This window comes from Lampetra planeri, chromosome 3 (genome assembly GCF_965212315.1).
Source record: "Lampetra planeri chromosome 3, kcLamPlan1.2.h2, whole genome shotgun sequence".
Lineage (NCBI taxonomy): Eukaryota > Metazoa > Chordata > Hyperoartia > Petromyzontiformes > Petromyzontidae > Lampetra > Lampetra planeri.
Window position 1 is genome coordinate 29,570,575 of NC_136109.1, and position 21,350 is coordinate 29,591,924.

The following is a 21,350-nucleotide window of genomic DNA, read 5'->3' on the forward strand; positions in this document are numbered from 1 at the left end:
TTGATACATTTCTGTAGCCCCGCCATATGAACGTGGAGTTTCCATCACTGGGTTGTTCGCCACGTGCAGCGGCGTTAGGGCAGCGCTGGGGCGACGCAACCTGACAGCGCCGTGGTGGATCGAGACACCGGCGTGCCGAGCCCAATCATCCCGCACTGGCTGACAAAGGACATCGTCACAATCGAGTGCGGGCATTGTTATGATAATTAGCCCCAGCGCCCCCTGCCGGCAGCGAGGGTTCACGACTTCACGGGCGAGGCTGCGTCACCACACGGGGTGGGGGGGTGTCGACAACATTGCGGATCATCGGCATTGCCGCGGACCGCTCTCCTACCGCCTTCTGCAGTGCGCGACGCCTTCTGGTGAACGATTCTCGCTTCGCGGCCAGACTCTCAGGTGGCTTTGCCGTGGTTAGAGATCATCGGTACATTCAACACATTTCACGATCAGGGGAGTTAACCGGTATCGCTCCTGTGAGAGATCTTCGCTGGATTACACTTGATTCACCCACATAATGGATCGTTAGGAGACATCGGATCAGTGTCACTGATTGATACATCCTCAGTACGTTTGCGTGTCACTGTCATTATGGATCTGGCTCATCAGTTGACTGCAGAGCGAATTCACGCCGACAGATCCCCGGTGAGTAGCCGCGCGCCCGCGTCACCAGCGGCGCCCTGTCTCGCGACCTGACCGCGACCACATCCCTGCGATTGCGTGAAGAGGCGACCCCTTCCCCGCACTCCCCTGCAGGCCGGGGCCCGCGGGGTCGAACTCAAACTTCCGTTCAGCCCAACAGACCCACCAGCTCCAACAGACCCCACAGACCCAACAGACCCCACAGACCCAACAGACCCAACAGACCCCACAGACCCAACAGACCCCACAGACCCAACAGACCCCACAGACCCAACAGACCCAACAGACCCCACAGACCCAACAGACCCCACAGACCCAACAGACCCAACAGACCCCACAGACCCAACAGACCCAACAGACCCAACAGACCCCACAGACCCAACAGACCCCACAGACCCAACAGACCCAACAGACCCCACAGACCCAACAGACCCCACAGACCCAACAGACCCAACAGACCCCACAGACCCAACAGACCCAACAGACCCAACAGACCCCACAGACCAAACAGACCCAACAGACCCAACAGACCCCACAGACCCAACAGACCCCACAGACCCAACAGACCCAACAGACCCCACAGACCCAACAGACCCCACAGACCCAACAGACCCAACAGACCCAACAGACCCAACAGACCCAACAGACCCCACAGACCCAACAGACCCCACAGACCCAACAGACCCAACAGACCTCACAGACCCAACAGACCCCACAGACCCAAGAGACCCAACAGACCCCACAGACCCAACAGACCCCCACAGACCCAACAGACCCAACAGACCCAACAGACCCCACAGACCCCACAGACCCAACAGACCCCACAGACCCCACAGACCCAACAGACCCCACAGACCCAACAGACCCAACAGACCCCACAGGCCCAACAGACCCAACAGACCCCACAGACCCAACAGACCCAACAGACCCAACAGACCCAACAGACCCCACAGACCCCACAGACCCAACAGACCCAACAGACCCCACGGACCCAACAGACCCAACAGACCCCACGGACCCAACAGACCCAACAGACCCCACAGACCCCACAGACCCAACAGACCCAACAGACCCCACAGACCCAACAGACCCAACAGACCCAACAGACCCAACAGACCCCACAGACCCCACAGACCCCAATTCATCAGCGCCACTTCATTACGCACGCGGCGCCTGCCGAGATCATTCTTCGCGCGCCTCACCGCGTCCCGCCCGGCTACCATGGTGCCCCCCCTCTCTCCTGGGTGTCTCCCCCCCCCTGAACATGCGTGGCGGCGTCACGGGTCACATCCACGCCGTGACAGCGCGGCCTCTCGTGCCTTCACGGGAGGCCGTGTCGTCACGACAGCCACCTGCACGGCACGCGGCCTCTGTCAATACCTGGGGGGGGGGGCACTGTTTGAGAGCCCCTGCTATTGTTATCATTTATTACTCAATAACTATAAGCAGACATTACCCCTCTTCTTCCCATATCTGTTTCCTCGACGTAACAAAATGCAACTGATTTTATACATCCTATCAGCTACACGGCATGCCGGGAGTGGCGTAATTTCAGCATCATTGGTTCAACACAAGCACAACTGTGGCCCGATGATGTTTTATGAATTGATGAAGCCTTCATGCAGCGGGGATCGATCAAGGCTGATGGTGACGATGAAGAGCTCCACGTCTGTGTTAAACAACAACAGCGACAACAGCAGCGTTTAACATCACGAGCGGGCGATCTCTCTTAAAGCGATCGAATGAGCCCATCGACTGTGGAGTGGTCGCATGGTGATGATGATCGTGTGGAGTCGGTGTCTCGTTCCCACGTAAGGTCACCCCCGGCGTGTGCTTGCCCATACAAGGAGTCGTGCAACAGGAATCATGGAAATAATCGCGATTTCGATCACAGAGTTAATGTTCCAACGTCAAACACACGACACCTCGACCTCACGGGGCCAGGAATCGAACCTCTCGCGCCTCAGCGCCCCGCCAGCACGCCACGAACACGCGCGCTCCTTGGACCTGCAGTGTTTGTCCTTCACACCCAGCAGGTCCCGAGCTACAACACAGGAGCTAGTTTATTTGGGAGGTAGAGGCTTCCTTTATATAGAACATGCGAAGAAAAAAAGTTGAACAGTAATTTTTTTCTTGAGGGACGAGAATATAAGAGACTACCGCTGGCGGTCGTGTGGTTTATTTAACAGAGGAATTGGCCAAACATCCCCTATGGCAGGACCCTCCTGATTAACAGGTCTCGAGACTCTGAGGTTTTCCTGGCTACACAATTTGTATGACCGCATTGCACAAATCTGCGCACACGACCACCACCACCGCGGCGGCTTGAAGATGCCTACTGTACTGTATTCTATTTTAGGCCAAGTCGACCTAGGGGGGATGGGTGGTGGTGGTGGGTGGCGAAGGCCAAGTTGAAATACCACGGCAATTCACGGGGCCAGGAATCGAACCTGGAGTCGGGCGGGGGGAGGGTGGTGGTGGCTGACTGGGGTCGAGACCCCCACTCTCACGTGGGAAATGAACTGAGCGCCTCCCGTCAGACGCTTCAACTGCGAGGGGGGGGGCTCGACAGGGAAAGGGGGGGGGGGCTCGCGTCTCGGGGAGGGGGTCTCTCGAGCTTCTCGCGGGGTCACGACCCCGCAAAAACAAATTACGGAGCGGTGCGCTCGGCGGCGGCGGGGGGGGGGTATTGTTTTGGGTTTAATCTCCCTCGCGGGAAGCCGAGCGAGGAGCAGAGGAGTGACCCCGACTCTGACCCGAGCCGGGACGGCCCGGAGCCCGCACCCTGCAGGCACCAGCCAGCAGTGGAGTGCGCAGGTGACGCCTGCGCACTCCCCTGCAGGCACCAGCCAGCAGGGGAGTGCGCAGGTGACGCCTGCGCACTCCACTGCAGGCACCAGCCAGCAGGGGAGTGCGCAGGTGACGCCTGCGACTGTAACAACGACCCACCCCCTGCACTGTGGATCGAGTTCAGAGTCACGCGGTCGGGTTGACTCGACTCTCGCGCGCGTGACGGCAGCAGCAGCAGCAGCGTGGTTCAGGTGCTCGATGCCAATGTAGCGTTCTGCTGCCTGCCATGGCGGGAGGGCTTCAGCAGGGAGAGAGTTCGCGTCGTTTTGCCGTCACTCCTCAGCTGAAGGAGCGCAGGTCACCGTGGGTTTACTGCGCGGCCCATGGTGCGGGTTGCAAGTCTACAATCGCACCACTGTGGCGGTGTCTTTCTGCTTCCCATTTTAAGAGGGAGACGTGGTTCAGCACCGGCCTGTTGGTATTCTGATGCAGTCGATGGTTCCACCGGTGGCTTCGAGGATGAATGTCGCAGCCAGGAGGCGGGGCGATGTTTGGGTCTCGAATGCGGGGTTTTTTCCGGTCGTCCACGTTGATTGATGATTCAGCACTCGGTGATTCACTCCACTCCCTCGCTCACCAGCAGCCAGTCGCACCCTTAGCACTCTGATATCGCTGCTATTACCATGGTTCCTGTTCCCTGTGAACTACTCGTTGCTTCCTCCACCCATGATGGGGACTCGGTCTCCCAGACTCACTGTTTCGTCTCATCCATCGCACTGTGGTCAACCACCACATTGTCGGTCACAACAACTCACTCACCCTGCACCCACTCAGTCACCCAGCCATCCACTCGCCACACTGCAGGTCGCAACACTTCTCTGCTGCTTCTTTTCTCGCGCTGCTCAATCAAGGGAATTCCGACCCATCATCATCTCTTTGCCCAAGTTCCTGCCATAGTAACCTTGCTCTCAATTCAATAAACGCGTAACGTTCTTCTCTGTTACAACTTTGACAGTGCTGCCTGTTGCTGGCCGCTCGACGTGTTTGGCCTGTGGAACTGCGCGCGGCACACGTGCTCCAAAGGGGGACGTTGAACGCGATGCGAAGCCGAGTCCACACCTGAGCGATCGGCTGTGCAACCGGGTTGCGTGCAACTGGATCGCTTACACGTGGACGTCTCCGCAACCGGTCGTTCACCGTAGACTCCAATTGCGCGCGTCGATTTCTTCGACGCATTTCATTGGGTTGTTACGATCCTGAACTGCACGCGGTCTAATTTCCCTTTGCACGCAACTCCGCGCTCTGATGTGAACAAAGCGGTTGTGCAGGCGGTGAGCGAACGGCGAGAGTTGTTGTTGTGCAACTGGTGATGTCCTTGCGCGCGGACCGGGCACTTCGAGCCGTCAAGTCGCTCGCACAAATCCCTCGTGTGGAGTTTCCGTGCATCACCTTCTGGGCAGAGCGAATCGACTCGCGCGATCCCGATTTGCGGCTCGACTCCTGATTTGTGGTCATTATAACCCTCTTTGTGCCGTTTCACTGTAGCCAGCCGTTCCTTTATTATAGATGGTTTTCATTTCAATTTCTTTTTTTTGAAAAGGCCTTGATTTGCAAGGGGGCTTCTTGAACGGCTGCATCCGTTTCCATTGAATCGAATGCTTTTTCGTAATCTACACAAGCCAGACAGAACGGGTCCTTGTAAATCCAAGCCTTTTCCCAGGATGTGATTGATAGTAGGAAATGTAATGTGGTCAATTGTAGAAGCGCCTTGTATAAATCCAGTTGGCAAGCGTGCTTTGGCTGGCCTCATTACTCGCTTCACTGTAATCCTCATGAACAATTTTAGATGGGCCAAATAATGGGGTCCGTAATTCTTCAAATCGGTTCCGTCTCCCCTGTTTCGAAATCATTCCACGACGGAAGCGTTCCACACCAGGGTAAAGGTTAAGTAAACAGGGCCGCTAATTTTGATCCAAAAGCTTCGCCCGATTCCTTGTGTCCACAAGTAATCCCGAATAATGTGACCGATATCGGCCAAAACATCCCACAATGGTGAAAATTTACCCTGCAAATTACTCAATTGAGATCACACACCGAAGCAACATCGCCACCCGCTTCCATGAAAACTTGGCAGGACCCTCCGACACAAAGAGCCAGATACTCGACGAAACTTCCCCCTCGAGTACACACGCGTAATGATGATGCTGCTAATAATTCCATCCCGGGTAAACACGCGTAATGGTGACGATGATTCCATCTGGTCCAACAGCTTCCCTTGTTCGTGCTGTGAAGGGCAGGGCGGGGGTTGCATCTTGCAGTCTGACATTTGAACGCAGCTCCTTACCTGAAATAATGATTTGTTTCCTGCGGGACACGTATTTTTTTTGCTATAAAAATCTGCATAGAATTGCTCTGCTGGATTTATGATTCTGTCTCTCTCTCATGCATTACGGCTCCTTCTCAATCTCCAAGGGCGACTGCTCGCGAATTACAAACCAACTTCCAATTTGCCGTGCGCATGGCCCCATTGTTTGCCTCACGGAATGATTGCATTTGCTGTGTCCCCTAATTTTCCTCTTCTATCTACCTCACGGGTTTACAGAGTTCGGCGGAGCAAAGTTCGCTCAACAAAAGTGAACAATTGTTGGGAGGAACGCAACTTGAAAGCGCACGGCACATTTAGTGTACCCAGGGAAAGCGCTGGAGGACCGTAATCCGAATTTGAGCAGAGGGGCAAGCGAACAAGAGGCAGGCTGGAGTGCTCGTGAAGAAATGAGATTTGGGAACGAGAGGCAAGACAGCGACACGCTTCAAAAGCCACAGTTTGGCATCGGTGCATTGTTCCCCACGAGGACGGACAGATCCGACGCACAGACATCGGCAAAGAGGTCGGAACAAACGCTAGAAATTGCGCAGAGCAGCATGGAGGTAAATGCTTGGACTTAGAGCGAGAAACATCGTCGCCTGTTCACGAAAGGGGGCTTGGGCAGAACGCATCGTGAATACTGGACATCTGTGAAAAAATGCTTTATAGCTCATCGGATTCCTCCAGTATACATTAATGTTCTGATTCTGTGGCCGGAGGGGAAGAAGGGCGAGGTCCAAGGCCGGTGAGCACGGCAGCCGTAGCGTGCCACACACAGAAAGGACGGCCACAGCAGAGACGCAGCGGCGATGTCAACGTGCAGGTGCGAGACGGAGTTGTGGCATCGCATGGCCGTGAAGAGGTGGTGACCGCACAGGTAAGCCATGCGCCATGCGCCACTGGATAGAATGTGGTAGATGATGGCTCTCCTAGGTAAGCGAGCGTAGAGATTATAACATGATATATCTATAAATATGAAAGGGACATTTGTGAATGTGTGTCTGTTCGAAATGTTTAGGATACTTCCCGACATGCAGACTGTACACCATGCAAACATAATAAAAATAGACTTTCGTATATTTTTGGAGGGGGGGGGGGGCGCAATAATGCATCTATTTAGCACGGCAAGTGAGCTGTGACGTCACATCTGTCATGTGACCCGTATGTGGAAGCGTAACGGAGTGTGCCTGCTGATGCCTCCCCCCCAACCCTCCGCGGGTAAAGTGAAATACAAATGTGTTGCAGCTCTAAGGCGTTCTTCGCGCAGCATTGGTTTATTATTGGAGTCGTTTACTGCCGTACGCACCCTGAAAGTTGAGTGTGCCTGCAGCAAGCGCGTGTATGTGTCCCTATGGACGCGCGCGTGTGTGGGGAGCGGTAGTGTCGTGGTTAGCGCGCTGCGCCACGAACCCGGCGACCCGAGTTTCATTCCTGCTCACGGCCACCAGTGGTCACGATTATTTGAACCGGTCTTGGGCCTCCCCTAGGTCGACTCAGCCTCAAACGAGTAACTGGTGTGGTGTGTGAACATCGCCACTGGGGAGACAAAGGCGGCCGGGCGTGGTGCTGGCCACCCACCCCCTCGTGTGCCGTGCCGGCCTTCATAGGTGCTCGCTAACAGCACTTGCCCCCTACAGTATCACAGGCTACACGGGGGATCTTTGTGTTTATCCTGTGTGTGGGGGGGGGCAGCGACTGCGTAGCGATTTGCGCGCTGCGCTGCGAACCCGGCGACCCGAGTTCGATTCCCGCTCACGGCCGGTGACGATTATTTGAACCGGTCCTCGGCCTCCCCTAGGTCGACTCAGTCTCTAACGAGTAACTGGTGTGGTGTGTCGACATCGCCACTGGGGAGACAAAGGCGGCCGGTCGTGGTGAATTCAAGTCCCGGGCGAAGCCGGGTAGTAAAGCTGGTATCTGTATATAAGACCGCTTATTACGATAGTGGGTTGATTGTATTGAGTTTGGTGAATGAGAAATCCTTCTGAATGAAACGTTTAACTTAGCTGCCTTTAAGTTCTGCGTAGGTGACTAATTTCCGCTTTGTTAAAGAACACGACCGGCACTCTCCAGCGCATCCCTCTTCACCTTGCTGCTGGTGGGGGGGGGGGGGGCTCGCCTCGTCCCCGCTCGCCACGCCACCCATCAATCAACGAGACACGCGTGGGCTCCTCGTGACATTCACACGCCGTACGTTTATATATTAATTCAGTGCATGTGCCATCGTGTGAGGGTACAACAATCGGAACACATAAAACCTAAAACCCGCGAACATCGCGCAGGCCACCGCCGGCAAAGCCCACGCGGTTCATCCAAACCCGCCCGCTCGGCACGTCAACGTCGCCGTGGCAACGTCCGCGACGACGACGAGGAGGAGGAGGACGCCGCCGCGGCCCCCGTGGGGACGCGCGCGAGCGCAGGGCGCGACGGCTCCCACGCGCCGCTCGCCTCGTCACGGGCCTCGAGTTCCGCGCGCTGTTTTGACAAAACACAAGCGGCGGCCGCGCGGCCTGATATCGAGGCGTGCACGTCTCTCCGATGACACGCGAGCGCGCACGATTACGTGTCCGCGTCTGTGTGGCGAGCGGTGGCACAGTGGTTAGCGTGCTGTGCCGTGAACCCAGCGGCGCGTTAGATTCACGGGCACTATCGGTGTTGATCGATAAATATCTGAACCGTTCAGGGGCCTCCCCGAGCTTGACACGGACTTGAATGCGTGTTGCGGAGTGCAAACATCGTTAAAATGGAGATAAAGGCGTGGAGGTCAGGCCACGTCACCCCGTCGCAATAGGTGCTCACTAACAGCACCTGCCCCAACTGCCTGTAATGATAGACATGGATGTTTGTGTGTCATCGCATGTCTGACTGTACGTGTCCCAACGTGCGTGTCTATTGTCCGTATGCACGAGTGGTGTGCGATTAGGTGTATGTACATGTGCTACTGTGGGTGATGGTGTATCTGCGTGTTTGTACGTGTATGATTGTGTGACTGTGTGTTTAACTAGACGCAACGGTATCTGTGTGCATCTGTCAGCCATCTCAGTCACTTAACCCGTCACACCCGGCTCTGCCCCGACGCCGAGCGCGCCCTCAAAGTGCATCTCGCCCGGCACGAGTGCCGCTGTGACGTCATCGCCACTAGGTGGCAAATGGCGGCTGTTGTTGTGCATCTTGAACGCGTGTTTGTGTGTGACTGGGTGGGTCTCACTTGTGATTGCTCTGCATGTCTTGTGTATGTACGACCGTTACTGCGCGTCTATGTGCTTCTCATCCAACAAGTGCCTCCTCAATGCGCGGCGATGCCTGTGGCGCATCAGGAGTTTTTCCTCAGGCAGCGGAGAGAGTAGGCCCGGGCACTCCACAGCCAACCCCACACTGGCAGCAGGACGCCATGCCGCAACAGCAGCGGCAGCAGCAGCAGCGGCAGCCACTCGACGATGGCTCCGTCTCATGTCCAGCGAGGGCTACACCCCGGCGTCCGCGCTCGCCGTGCTGCTGGGCTGAGACAAACTTCGCTCCTCTGGGGAGTCGAACGACGGACTGTCCGTGAGCCCCCCCTCGGAGCTGTGTCCCGACCCCAAGGGCCCCACCTTGGAGCTCTGCCCTGCGATCACGAGCCCCACCTTGGAGCTCTGCCCTGCGATCACGAGCCCCGGCTCGGAGCTCTGTCCCGGGTCCATGGTTTTGTCGTCGGAGCTCTGCGACGTGAGCGAGGCTCCGAAGTGCAGCGAGGGCTCGGAGGCCGTGGGGGAGGAGGGCCCCGCGCTCGACACGGCGCTCGAGGGGCCGCTGCTGCCTGGAAGGGTCACGCAAAGTCAGGGTCAAGGTCAGGGCATGGAAACCTCTGCATTTAATACGAGCCCAGGGTAACTCCACAACACGGCGCACGGAGCGTCGGATGGCAGGAACACGGCACCCGTAATAACATTACCCCGGAAGGCTCCGCCGAGTCTCAAGGCCACTGTTCAGGAGGGCGCTTCCGCGGGTGTGTGCCACCGTGTGGCACTTCCACCACTGGCTCGAGGTTGACCGTGGAGACGAGCACCGCCCCACACGCTCTTGGACGAGCGCTCGCTTTGGCGCTGATTGGACGTCGCTAAGTTTTCTCGATTTTCGTGAGAGCTGCTCCTGCGGGGCGAGCGCGACTGATGAGGGCGATAAGCGTTGGCGCACACACGGCCGTGGCGTTTTAACGCGCTGCCTCGTTAGCGGGAAGAGAGGGGGCATGTGTGGGCGTGCGTGTGAGCCCGTGGGCGTGTGTGGGCCTGCAAGGGTGAGTGGGTGTGTTCGTGCGTGCGAGCGAGCGAGCGAGTAATGTCTTGTGAGGGAGGGTGAGCAAGGATGAGTGAGGGTGAGCAAGGCTGAGCATATGTGAGTGCGTGCATGTGTGAGTGCATGCATGTGTGAGTGCGGGCATGTGTAAGTGTGTGCATATGTGAGTGCGTGCATGCGCTCGAATGATGTCGAGCAAGGGAGGGTGAGAAAAGGAGGGAGAGTGAGTGAGGGTGAGCGGGGGGGTGTGTGTGCAAGTGAGTGATGTCGAGCGAGCGAGGGTGAGCGAGAGCGAGGGTGAGCGAGAGCGAGGGTGAGCGAGTGAGCGAGGGTGAGCGAGTGAGCGAGGGTGAGCGAGGGTGAGCGAGAGCGAGGGAGAGCGAGGGTGAGCGAGGGTGAGCGAGAGCGAGGGTGAGCGAGGGTGAACGAGAGCGAGGGTGAACGAGAGCGAGGGTGAGCGAGAGCGAGGGTGAGCGAGGAGAGCGAGGGTGAGCGAGGGGAGCGAGAACGAGGGTGAGCGAGGGTGAGCGAGAGCGAGGGTGAGGGTGAGCGAGGGTGAGCGAGAGCGAGGGTGAGCGAGGGTGAGCGAGGGTGAGTGAGAGCGAGGGTGAGCGAGAGCGAGGGTGAGCGAGAGCGAGGGTGAGCGAGAGTGAGCGAGAGTGAGCGAGGGTGAGCGAGGGTGAGTGAGAGTGAGCGAGGTTGAGCGAGGGCGTGCGTGCGTACACCAGGGCGGCTTGTCGCTGCACGGCAGCGGCAGGGAGGACGGCGGGGAGCGGCGAGTTCCCGTCGACTCCCCCTGGCACCTGCACGGGCAGCTGCGACCACCTGCACGCATGCGGGCCGATAGGCGAGCAAACGGCCAGGTGAGCAGATGGACAGGTGTGCCGGTGACTCAGTGAGTGGACAGCAAGGTGAGCCCACGGTAAGTTGAAAGCCTGGATGGGTGGCTGAACAGGTGAGCTAATGGACATCCGAGTTGGCAGTGAGGTGTGTGTATGGGCATGGCGAGCGCATCAACAGATTACCGTTTGGCGAACAAATGGGCAGATGGGCGTGTGGTCAGGTGAGCAGACAATCGCATCACCAGGCAGATGGGTGAGCCAATGGATAGCCGCGTGAGCAAAGAGGTGAGCGGGCGACCAGGGGGCACGGTGACCTCACCGGCGGCGCTGGCGGCGCAGCTCAGGTGCGTGACGGTGGCGAGGAACGCGTCCATCTGCTTGAGGGAGAGTGAGTTGTGCAGCGTCTCCAAGGGGCAGATAGACGGCACCATGGAGTAGCCTTCAAAGCCTGCACAAGGCACTCGGCACACACACGGCACTCAGCACTCTCGCGGATCTCAGCACACACACGGAACTCGGCACGTACACGGAACTCGGCACACACACAGAACTCGGCATACTCATGGCGCTCAGCACTCATAGAACTCCACACACACGAAGCATTCCGCATCCCAAATAGAACTCGGCACACACAAAGCACTTGGCACACCAGCAGAGCTCAGAACACACATGGCACTCAGCACACAGTCACACACACCCATACACACACACCCATACACACACCCCGCCCTCAACAGACACGGCACTTGTCACGCACGGAGCACTCAAAATCAGCTCTCGGTGCTCCACAGATTAGAACTCTCAAGCCCCACACAAAGAAACAAGGGCCCTCCAGAGACACACGGCCTTCAAAGCATAGGACACACAGCACCTTCTCAAAGTCGATCAAACGCTCTGCACACGGCCACATGCACAGTGACACACGCACAAACGCACGCACGCACGCACGGCCAAGAGGCTTGGCCTGCGCAGGGGGCCCACACGTGGCCACAGTGGCCAGAGACGGCAGCCAGGGGGCCCAGCAACCAGCTGGGAACTAGGGCAGAGGGAGAGTGTACGGGCAGGGGGGATCAGGCGAGCCAGCCACAAACCCATGCCTTCACATGCCTTCCAGCCAACCTCACAGCAGCCGCCCCCCCTTCATCCACTTGCATAGCCATTCCCACACCATCACCACAGCCGCCCCCATAGCCAGGCAGCTCAGACCTGGCAGGGCTATAATTAAACCAAGATGAGAAGATCCACAGCTCCAAACCACGAAACAGCCATCATGGCTCAAAGGGCTTCGCCCGACCAAAGTGACACAAGACAATACAGTTAGTATTTACACAACGACTAAATGCAGATGTATTTCAGGAACGCTGTACACAACGCAGGACACGTGCATCACTGGAAACTTCCAAGAAACTGGGACACCCACACACACGTCTGTGTTGACTTTTAAACTGTACGGCCACATCGACCAGAGCCACGACAGGACCGAGACCCGACCCATCTGGGCCGCACCGCGCGGCCCACAAACGCCACCGCTGCCTCTTCCTGCGGGCAGGAACCACAGCACGATGTCCTGGGGACGACGACACGTGGGGGCCACTGTGGTGGGACCCGGGGGGAAGGGGGGCCCAGGATCCCACCTCCAGCCTGGGCTCCTCCTGGGCGGACCGGGAGGAGGCACGGGGATCGTGCTCGCGCTTTCAGCCGATCGGCTACCGGGGAGGCCGGACTGCGCTGCTGTCCGTTCGCCTCATGAAGTCAGTGGCATGGGCTCTAACCTAGGAGCTGTGGTCAGATGCATCCACACTCACGCGTTGGCAGAAATTGCTTTTCCGCAGATTCGTGACCAAAAATTGGCAAAGTTAGCAAGAGTCGCATTTACATCAACACATAAATTATGCACTTGAATAGATTTTTCCAATTAGCTTTTACCAACTCTGGATTAGATAGGGGAATATTAATGAACGTGAAAAATGTGCCCTAACTCGAGCCCGGCTTAGAATTACATTTACAGTGGCTACATTATTTAGTTTTCCCTCTTGCGCAATGAGGTTGGGTTCAGTATAAATTTGTCTACGAGGAAGCAGTGGGGTGACACTTGAGGTCATGGGGCCTTCCTGGCCATGCAAAGCACGTGGCCAGGGCACAACCGACACGGCCAGGGTGCATCTGACACAGCAGCAACAGCGGCAATGGGCATGACGTGCGCCGTGCTAGATGGCGCAGCAGCTCGTGGAGAAAGGGCTCGCTCGCCTTGTCTCGGTGAGATGATAGATTGCACCGTCATGCAGAGCAAGCAACAGCAACAGCGGTAACAGCAGACGGCAGTTGCTGGGGAGAGGTGGTTAATGGAAGAGCTCCGGGCAGTGCGCAAGTCAGCCATGCAGGGATTGTAGCGCAGCGAGGAGAGGGAGGGGGGATGGGAGGGACGGGCGGGAGAGGAGAGGGGGCGGGCGGTGGGAGAGCCGTGCCGCCATGGATGAGACGGGGACGCGGGGCCTCTGCTGACGAGGTCGCCCCTAACGAAGCCAATTAACGCTTGACGTCAATTAAGCTTGGCGCCGGAGAGTCCGCAGCGAACCGTACCCGCGACGTGTCGCTCCGCGCTCGATCTCGTTAGGAGGCTGGAGTCGACTCCACAATGCCGAGCTTCTACCCCCACGCCCTGCCACGAATGACGATGGTAATGGACGGTAAGGGGTGGCGGGGCGGGGGCGGCGGTGTGGGAAGGAGGAGAGGAGGGGAGGCGGGGGGGGCTCGGCGAGCGGGGTGTGGCCGCGCCGCCCACGCATACCCCCGTAGAGGCAGGCGAGCAGGTCCAGGTTGGAGATGGACCAGCGCTTGAGCAGCTTCTGGTGCTCGGAGCAGTGGCACAGGTGCTGCAGCAGCGAGCTGTCGGCTGAGCCGCTGCCCTGGGACAGCAGGAACAGCAGCTCCTGGGGGATGTCTGTTGGGCCGCGGGGGTGGGGCCAGGAGGGTGGGGGGGAGGGGTGGGAGGGAGGGGATGCCAGGAATGGGGGAAACGTTAGGGTAGGAGGTGAGGCCGGAGGGGTCAGGTGAGAGGGAAGTGATAACTGCCTCACAGGAAGCGACGGTGTTAGGAGAGGGAGGCTTCGGGGCCATAGAGACCACGCGGAACCCACGCACGGGCCGGGTTCGCACGTTCGCGTGTCAGCGCGTCCGTCTCTATGGTCTCGGCTGCAGGATGGAAACAACGGGAAGCGTCCACAATCCAGGGCGCGTCTGACAAGACAGGGGTCACAACGTGACCCCTCAAAGCGGAGGTCACATGGTGACCCCCCCTGGGCAGACCTGGAGATGAGATTCAATCTGGAAGCGCGCAGGGAAGTGCCCATGAAGCCACGAGCGAAACGCCGTGACATAAACGTGTGGAACCGCACGGCAGCACGGAAGACAACCTGAGTGACAGCACGGGAGAGAGCACGGGGTGACAGGACGCCGTGTGTGAGGACAGGGCGTGTTTAGAGATTGCAGAATAAGTGGGACAGGTGCAATTTTTGGTGCCAACAGTACAGGGAGGTTAACGAGCGGTGCGGGAAAATGGAGAGGCCCGGCTTTGATGGGAGCTTACAGCCAGCGGCTTTGGGCCTTTCTTTAATTGGTGCCTGCCAATCACGTCCCCGCCCTGGGGCCACGGCGACAGGAACCGCGGCCTCCACGCAGCCTCTGGCGCGCTCTCTCACACGCCACCTCCGCCGTCCTCTCCTCCTTCCACCAAATTCGCCTCTCCTCCCTACCGCACCATGCTGGGCCCCCCACTGCCTTCCCCCAATGTTGAGCTCCCCCCCCCCCCCCCCAATTCCCATGCGGCACCCCCCACCCCCGTACCCACCGGCACTCGTTAATGCTGTGTGACCTGAGATCTGAAGCCGTGAAGCTGCAGTCTCGGCCACATGTCTGGAGGCAGTGGCAAATGTCGAAGTAGCGAATTAGGGTCGGCATGGAGACGAGTGGTGACCAGATATCCGGAGGCACACCCAACCACAAGGTACAACCACCATCACACACACAGACCCAGCCAAAACACACCACATGCTCACCCAGACATACGCACACTGGCAACCTTCATCACTACGGTCAACACAAACCCTCGCACAGCCTCTACCCCAAAGGCAGGAAAACACCGCGTTCGTCGTGGTGCTCACAATTCAGCCCACGCCGCACGCACACCTCCGCTCAACACCGCTGTCGACCACCGCTGTGTCACGCAGAGACGTCTTGCTCACCGATCAGCCGAGACCCAACGTGACGAGCCCAGTGACCTCAACTCCAGGCCACCAGGCACATCACTGCCCCCTACCTTGTCCACGCTGCTCAAGTCGCGTCAGCCTGTGGTGAGCCAATGGGGTGAGGTGTGCTTGTGCACATCTCGCTCGCCCGTGGCCGGGTGCACACAATCTCACGGGTGGCACGCCGAAGCGTGTGCGTGCGCGTGTTCACAAGTGCGGTTAAGTTCGTGCTGCGAGCGGGGAGTTAAACGAGGTTAAGAAGTTGCGGCTGTGTTTGTGAGGCTGTGTGTCGTCATCGCTGCTGGTGATGGTGGCAGAGGTTGTGGGTGTTGATATTGCTGCCGGTGTGGCGACTGTGAGCTCGGTCGTGTGGGAAGCAGTGCAGTTGCGAGCGGTGAGCGACAGCCCTCGTTAATCGTTACGGCACGGCACGTTAATTAGTCGCCACAGCGGGAGGCGACCCGCCCCGTCGCGCGACGTCAGTCACAGCCCTCCCAGATCCCGCACGGGCCTCTCAATGTCTCCTGCCGCCCTCAATTTTTCTGTACAGAAATTTCCACTTTGCACCAAGGATGTAATTTTCCCAGGGGCACGCCCACGGACCGCGTCAGTGGTGGCGCAAGGCCTCCCCTGCCCCCACCTCCCAGTTCCCGGTTTATTCAGGACCAGTCGGCCAGGCCGTACTCTCGCCCACGAGGCTGCCACCGTTGTCGATCTGGCAGGGCTGGGGTTAGTCTGTGGCTTGGGTGGTCAAGGCAGAAAGGCAAGCGGACGTACCATTGGTCGGGCAGCAGGCATACGAGATAGAAAACCGCTTTATAGGCGAGCTGCGCAAAGCCTCTGAGGAAGAGAGAAAACGGTGTCTCAACATCCTCCCAGGTCCTGCCGCAACCAAGCGCCGGCACGAAGGGCGACCCGTGCCGGCCGCACGTCCAGTGTGACCGGGCCACTGGGCCGCTCCTCCCGAGGGGACGCAGCCGGCTCAGCAGGGCACCCCGCGTCGCACCACTCGCACGGCACACCATGCCGCGCGCAACGCATCACGCCACACGGCACACACCGTTCAATGCTCACACAGCACACCACCCCGCGGGGCACACCACACTGCACTACAGACAAGGCACACCACATGGCACCAACGGCACAACGCACCACAATACACACACCACACTTATTGTACAGCAGGCAGTTACTACACCACACGTTCCACTCACCACACCGCACACACCACACCGCACCACTCACCACACCGCACCACACATCACACCGTATACCCCCAACCCTGCATAGCAAATTGCCTCCCTGGCCAGGCCGGAAAATCCTGCTAATTGACTTCCGCAGCAGCAGTAGCTGCAGCTGCAGCAGCTGGAGCAGTAGCAGCAGTAGCAATTGGAGCAGCAACAGCATCTGTAGCAGTAGCAGAATCAGCAGGAGCAGGTTCCTCATGCGTGCAAGCATCTGCAGGTACACATGCTGTATATACACAGTGTGTGAGGATGTACGGTCCACATAGATCAGTGTTAACGCCCTCTGTGGTGCCTGGGCCGTGGCGGCTAAGCCCGATGTGTTTGATCAGTTTTCAACCGCACGCAGAAAGTGGGGAAATACAACCCAGAGGTGCGAAATAAATATCACATCAAAGAGGCAACTCCCACAACCACTGGCTGCTCTCCTGTCTTACACTTCAGACAAAAAACATCCTTTCTCTAGCGTAAACGGCTGCAGAATATGCACGGTTGTGTTAGGAGGTGTTAGTTATTAAATGAGATCTGTCGGATTACGCGAGAGTGCAACGATGTGTGGGTCCCGTTTCGGAGTTCCAACGCGGCACCCAGCATGCCCACCACGCTCCACCATGCTCACCGCATGCACCACGCTCACGACACGCCACACATACACACCACACCGTGCTCGCCACATGTGCACACCGCGCACCAAACATGCCTTGTGCCCACATCGGCACATGCGTGAAGCTTCCACGCGTTGACGTTGCGCGTAGCTGCGCAGGTCGGCGGGCGAGCGGTGGAAAGGTGGCCGAGCCACAAGCAAAGCGATTCGGGTTCAGGAGCACGCGTCTACGCGCCCGATTGGGAGTTCACCATCGAACACGCAGCCTCAAAACTGCACGCGCCGCTAAATCTCATCGTCCCACTGCAGCTGCACGGGCTAAGGGCTGGGGTGGCATGGGCTAGAGTCGTCGGAATGCACAGCGGTCCCGCTTACAGACGTCCACGTCCAACTACGAGGTCAGCTCCGTGTGAAGCATGGGAGTCTCCTGTGCGAGGTGTGTCGTGGTGTGTGTCGTCTGTTTGTTGCGTGGAGTGGGGGTGCGTGTGCATGAGTGCGTGCTCGTTGCGTGGGGAGCGGGAGTGTGGTGGTTAGCAAGATGCGCTATGAACCCAATGACGCGAGTTTTATTCCCGCTCATGGCCAACACCAGTGACGGTTATTTGAACTGGTCCTGGGCCTCCTAGGTTGACTCAAAAGAGTGCCCGGTCCGATGTGTACATATCAGCACTGGAGAGACAAAGGCAGGCGGGTGTGTTTCTGGCCACACCACCCACTCGTGTACCGTGCCGGCCTTCATGGGTGCCTGTTAACGGTACTTGCCCCAGCAGTCTGTGTGACTCTACGGGAAATCTTTGTCTTCGTTGTGTAGTGCACGGATGCCCCGCTTCAGCGTGGTGTGTATGTGCGTGTGCATGTCCCGCGTGGTGGTTGTATACCATCATGCGTGTTGCATGTGTGTACGGGTCCTCTGTGGTGCGCGACGTGTGTGTGCGGGTCCCGTGTGGTGTGCGCCGAGTGGGGGTGTGTGCGTACCATCGTAATGCAGGGTGGCGGCCCCCAGTTTTTTGCGACTGGCTCGCGCGTAATCCTGCAGGTTGGGGGCACTGGAGGAGCCCCCCAGCACTGCGGTGCTGAACAGACCAGCGCACTGCGACCCTGGCGGCGGCACACATGGGGTGGCGCGGGGCGCAGCACGTGGGCGTGCGGGCAGGGCGGGGGTGGGACATGGGGCAGCAGGGGGAGGATGCCAAGGGGGAAGCGGTAGGTAATGGCCGGTGAGGATGGCCGGGATGATTGTTGCAAGGTTACGGAGAAGCGGTTGTGAGTGGGAGGTTGAGGGATAAGTGGGTGAGGAGGGGCAGGGGAGGGAGTTTGATTAGAAAATGTGAGTTGGGGAGGCTGAGAAGGGGGTTGGTTTTAGATGTGGGATGGGGGGCTGCGCCGTAATGGGAGCGGAGGCTGTTACGTCGGCACCCAGGGAGACGGTGGCACACGGCGGTGGAGCACAGGGCAGCCCGTGTCACCCGTGTCAAGCCCTGGGCCAGCATGACTGCATGATCCCAGCGAAAGCAGAAAAACACTTCTCCCGCCTCTACGAGCGATCGTGAAAACAGCCGAGAGATCTCAGCTGGACTGAGACCGGCGGCAATCAGGGCACGTCAACCACAAATGCTGGCTGCTTGAAAGCCATAAATGCACTCGTGTTTGAGCAACGGCGGAGCGGCCGAGATCGGCTCGTGGTGACACCGGGTCATGGCACGTTCAGGCTCGGGGCTTGACAACGTCTCGAGTTAATCATCTCCGTGAGTTAATCATCTGAGGTTATACACGACCAACACATGATCAACACATGCAAATTACCACTCACACGACGTTAGTCTGACCCGAGGCTACGTCGCCTCTCCGCACCGCAGCACCGATGTCCCCGAGTCCCCGGCGCAGGGCGCCCCGACCGCCGCGCTAGTGCCGGCGGTCGCCACTCTTGGCTCCTGCTCCTCCCCAGCTAGCGGCCCTCTCAAAACCCCGCCGGAACGGCTTCACTGGGCGCCACTGGGCGCCGTCATCGCGCGTCGGGACTCCTTCTCCCTACGCCGCCCTGGCACGTACCCAGGCCGCTGTGCTTGGGCTCCTGGCTGTGCTTGACATTGCTTGCGTGCGTGGCCACGGCGAGCCGTCGTGGGCCGCCTGGAAACGCGGACGTTTCGGATAAAACCTGCGTGGGGACAGAGAACCGGAAGCGCTGCTCGTTAGCACGTGGTGCGGCAGAGAGGTGTGGAGAACAGGACGGACGGTGGGGCAATGGGGGTAAATTTAGCAAATTAACTCAAGGCAGCAACAACAACTGATTCCACGGATAATTGCTCACGTGCACATGCGTGCACGCACGCCTGTACACTCACTCGCACTCGCTGGAACTGGTTACACGGTGACAACGCCATCGTTAGTGTCAAGGTTATCTTGTCACAGCAAGAGCAGCCAGCAACAAAACTCAACGAGCCACCGCAAAACGTTTCCGTTACGTCACGAACCTCCGTTAGCCATTACCTGCAACGCGGACGGCACACCACGGCAACCTCTGGGTGGTTAACGAGCGCCGGCCTCTAGCCATGCAAGCGGCACGCCCGCCGCCTCTCACCGCACGCATGCCAAGCGCAGGGAACCACGACCGCGACCCGCTACCACCCCACGCGCCGTCCGCGCCGTCCACACGACGCGGGAAGGGTTGAGCTTCTCTAGGACGTCGGCCGCACGTCGGCAGCGAGCGGGGGTCAGGGATTGCGTGCGTGTGCGAGAGGCGGGAGCGGGGAAGAGCGACGGGCACACAACGCAGACACCTGCTGCCAGGAGGCGAGAATGGAGGAGAGGGCGAGGGATTTTGGGGAGCCGGGGGCGGGGTATTCGGCCGACGTGCTACGGAGCCGCACAGGCGCCACCCACACGCAGCCCGGCTCCGGGCTCAAGCCGCCGTGCAGGGGGTCGTCCTGGGGTCGGAGGCGAGACAGCGATGGGCAGAGATGGCGGAGAGCAGAGAGATATCCAGGGAGAAGGGAGGACAGAGGAAGAGAACGGAGACAGCAGAGCTGGGGCAACGCCGAGACGCTCGGCGCAGAGTACGGACCGTGGCTCGCACCGCCCCGCTCGGGTCACTTCGTGGCATTCATGTCTGTGACGCACGTGTGTCTGTGACGCACGTGTGTCTGTGACACACGTGTGTCTGTGACGCACGTGTGGAAATGAATGCTAGGCACGCACGACGTACAGCCCCCATGCGCAGCGGATATATTTACAAAACGATTCTACGTATTCGCTTTCCAATCAAAAGTGTCGGTTGTGTCCTGCGGGAGGCAAGAGGCCAGGTGTAAGAGAGGCGACTTACTTCCAAGGAACCGACCTTCCTCGACTTACAGAGGGGCGACCTACGATGGATGAATATGGGGTCAGAGGGCATAGGTCGGCACACCGTGGCATTGTCCACCTCGTCGCGAGCGAGTGGCGCCGCGTCCGGGTCCAGGGGGCCTTGCTGTGGGGGGGCTCCCTCGCTCTGCGGAGGGAGGAACGGGGGATGCGTGGGGGGGGGTACAGGCAAAAGCAGATTTTTATGAGCAGACTAACCCCGCCGAGCGGCGCGCGTAAAATGTGCCGTGGGGGCGGGGGTAGGGGTGGGGTCGGGGAAGGGCTGACCTCACGGGAGGCCGGCCTGAAACCTGACCCCGCCGGGTGGCTGCGCTCTCCCTCGGTGCCCTTGACCCCAGGGCTGAAGTGCAGCTCCACGTGGAAGCGCTCCTCGGAGGACGGGTCCTGCACGCCAAGCGTCGTGTCACGCCGCGTGTTAAAAATACCGCACGTCACCAGCACGACACTCGTGACGACCATGACAATACGTCACAGCGCACCACGAGTCACCACGACGGCACGCGCCAAACACCCAAACAGCACCCATCCTCGCGCACGTCCAGGAGCGCCAGCTAGACCCATGTGGGCAGCAGGCTACCTTGTTAGGGTCTTCATAGAGCATGATGACGATTTGCGTCATGTAGTTCAGCTCCGTCACCTCGCTCAGGTAGTTCATCGCGCGCATCCACTGCTCGTCCTTCTCCTCCTGTACCACCACACGCATCGCCACCACACTCAGATTCACCACCAATACCACACGCTCACATTCACTACCATCACCGCCACACTTACATTCACCATCACCACCACACACATTCACGACTATCAATAGCCACACTCGCATTCACCACCAATACCACACGCTCACATTCACTACCATCACCGCCACACTTACATTCACCATCACCACCACACACATTCACGACTATCAATAGCCACACTAGCATTCACCACCAATACCACACACATTCACCACCAATACCACACACACATTCACCACCAATACCAATCAAG

At 58.8% G+C, this 21,350-nt stretch overlaps 1 protein-coding gene across 14 annotated transcripts in view; it reads right to left on the reverse strand.

Annotated features, from left to right (window-relative positions):
* Positions 1–7,969: 7,969 nt before the first annotated feature.
* LOC144717245 (inositol hexakisphosphate and diphosphoinositol-pentakisphosphate kinase 2-like) overlaps positions 7,970–21,350 on the reverse strand; it is a 42,421-nt gene continuing 29,040 nt past the window's right edge. For 5 of the 14 annotated variants that reach the window (XM_078592643.1, XM_078592641.1, XM_078592642.1 and 2 more), the window contains 9 exons: positions 20,935–21,042; positions 20,625–20,741; positions 20,320–20,484; positions 19,050–19,155; positions 17,976–18,098; positions 13,697–13,849; positions 11,228–11,356; positions 10,790–10,891; positions 7,970–9,590 (listed from right to left, as the gene is read on the reverse strand). In XM_078592643.1, the coding sequence (XP_078448769.1) occupies positions 9,259–9,590; positions 10,790–10,891; positions 11,228–11,356; positions 13,697–13,849; positions 17,976–18,098; positions 19,050–19,155; positions 20,320–20,484; positions 20,625–20,741; positions 20,935–21,042 (1,335 nt within the window). In that variant the 3' untranslated portion in view covers positions 7,970–9,258. Of the gene's footprint in view, positions 9,923–10,789; positions 10,892–11,227; positions 11,357–13,696; positions 13,850–15,929; positions 15,993–16,021; positions 18,099–19,049; positions 19,156–20,319; positions 20,485–20,624; positions 20,742–20,934; positions 21,043–21,350 lie in introns of those variants that run through there. The other 9 variants (XM_078592644.1, XM_078592647.1, XM_078592645.1 and 6 more) reach the window with 9 other exon arrangements.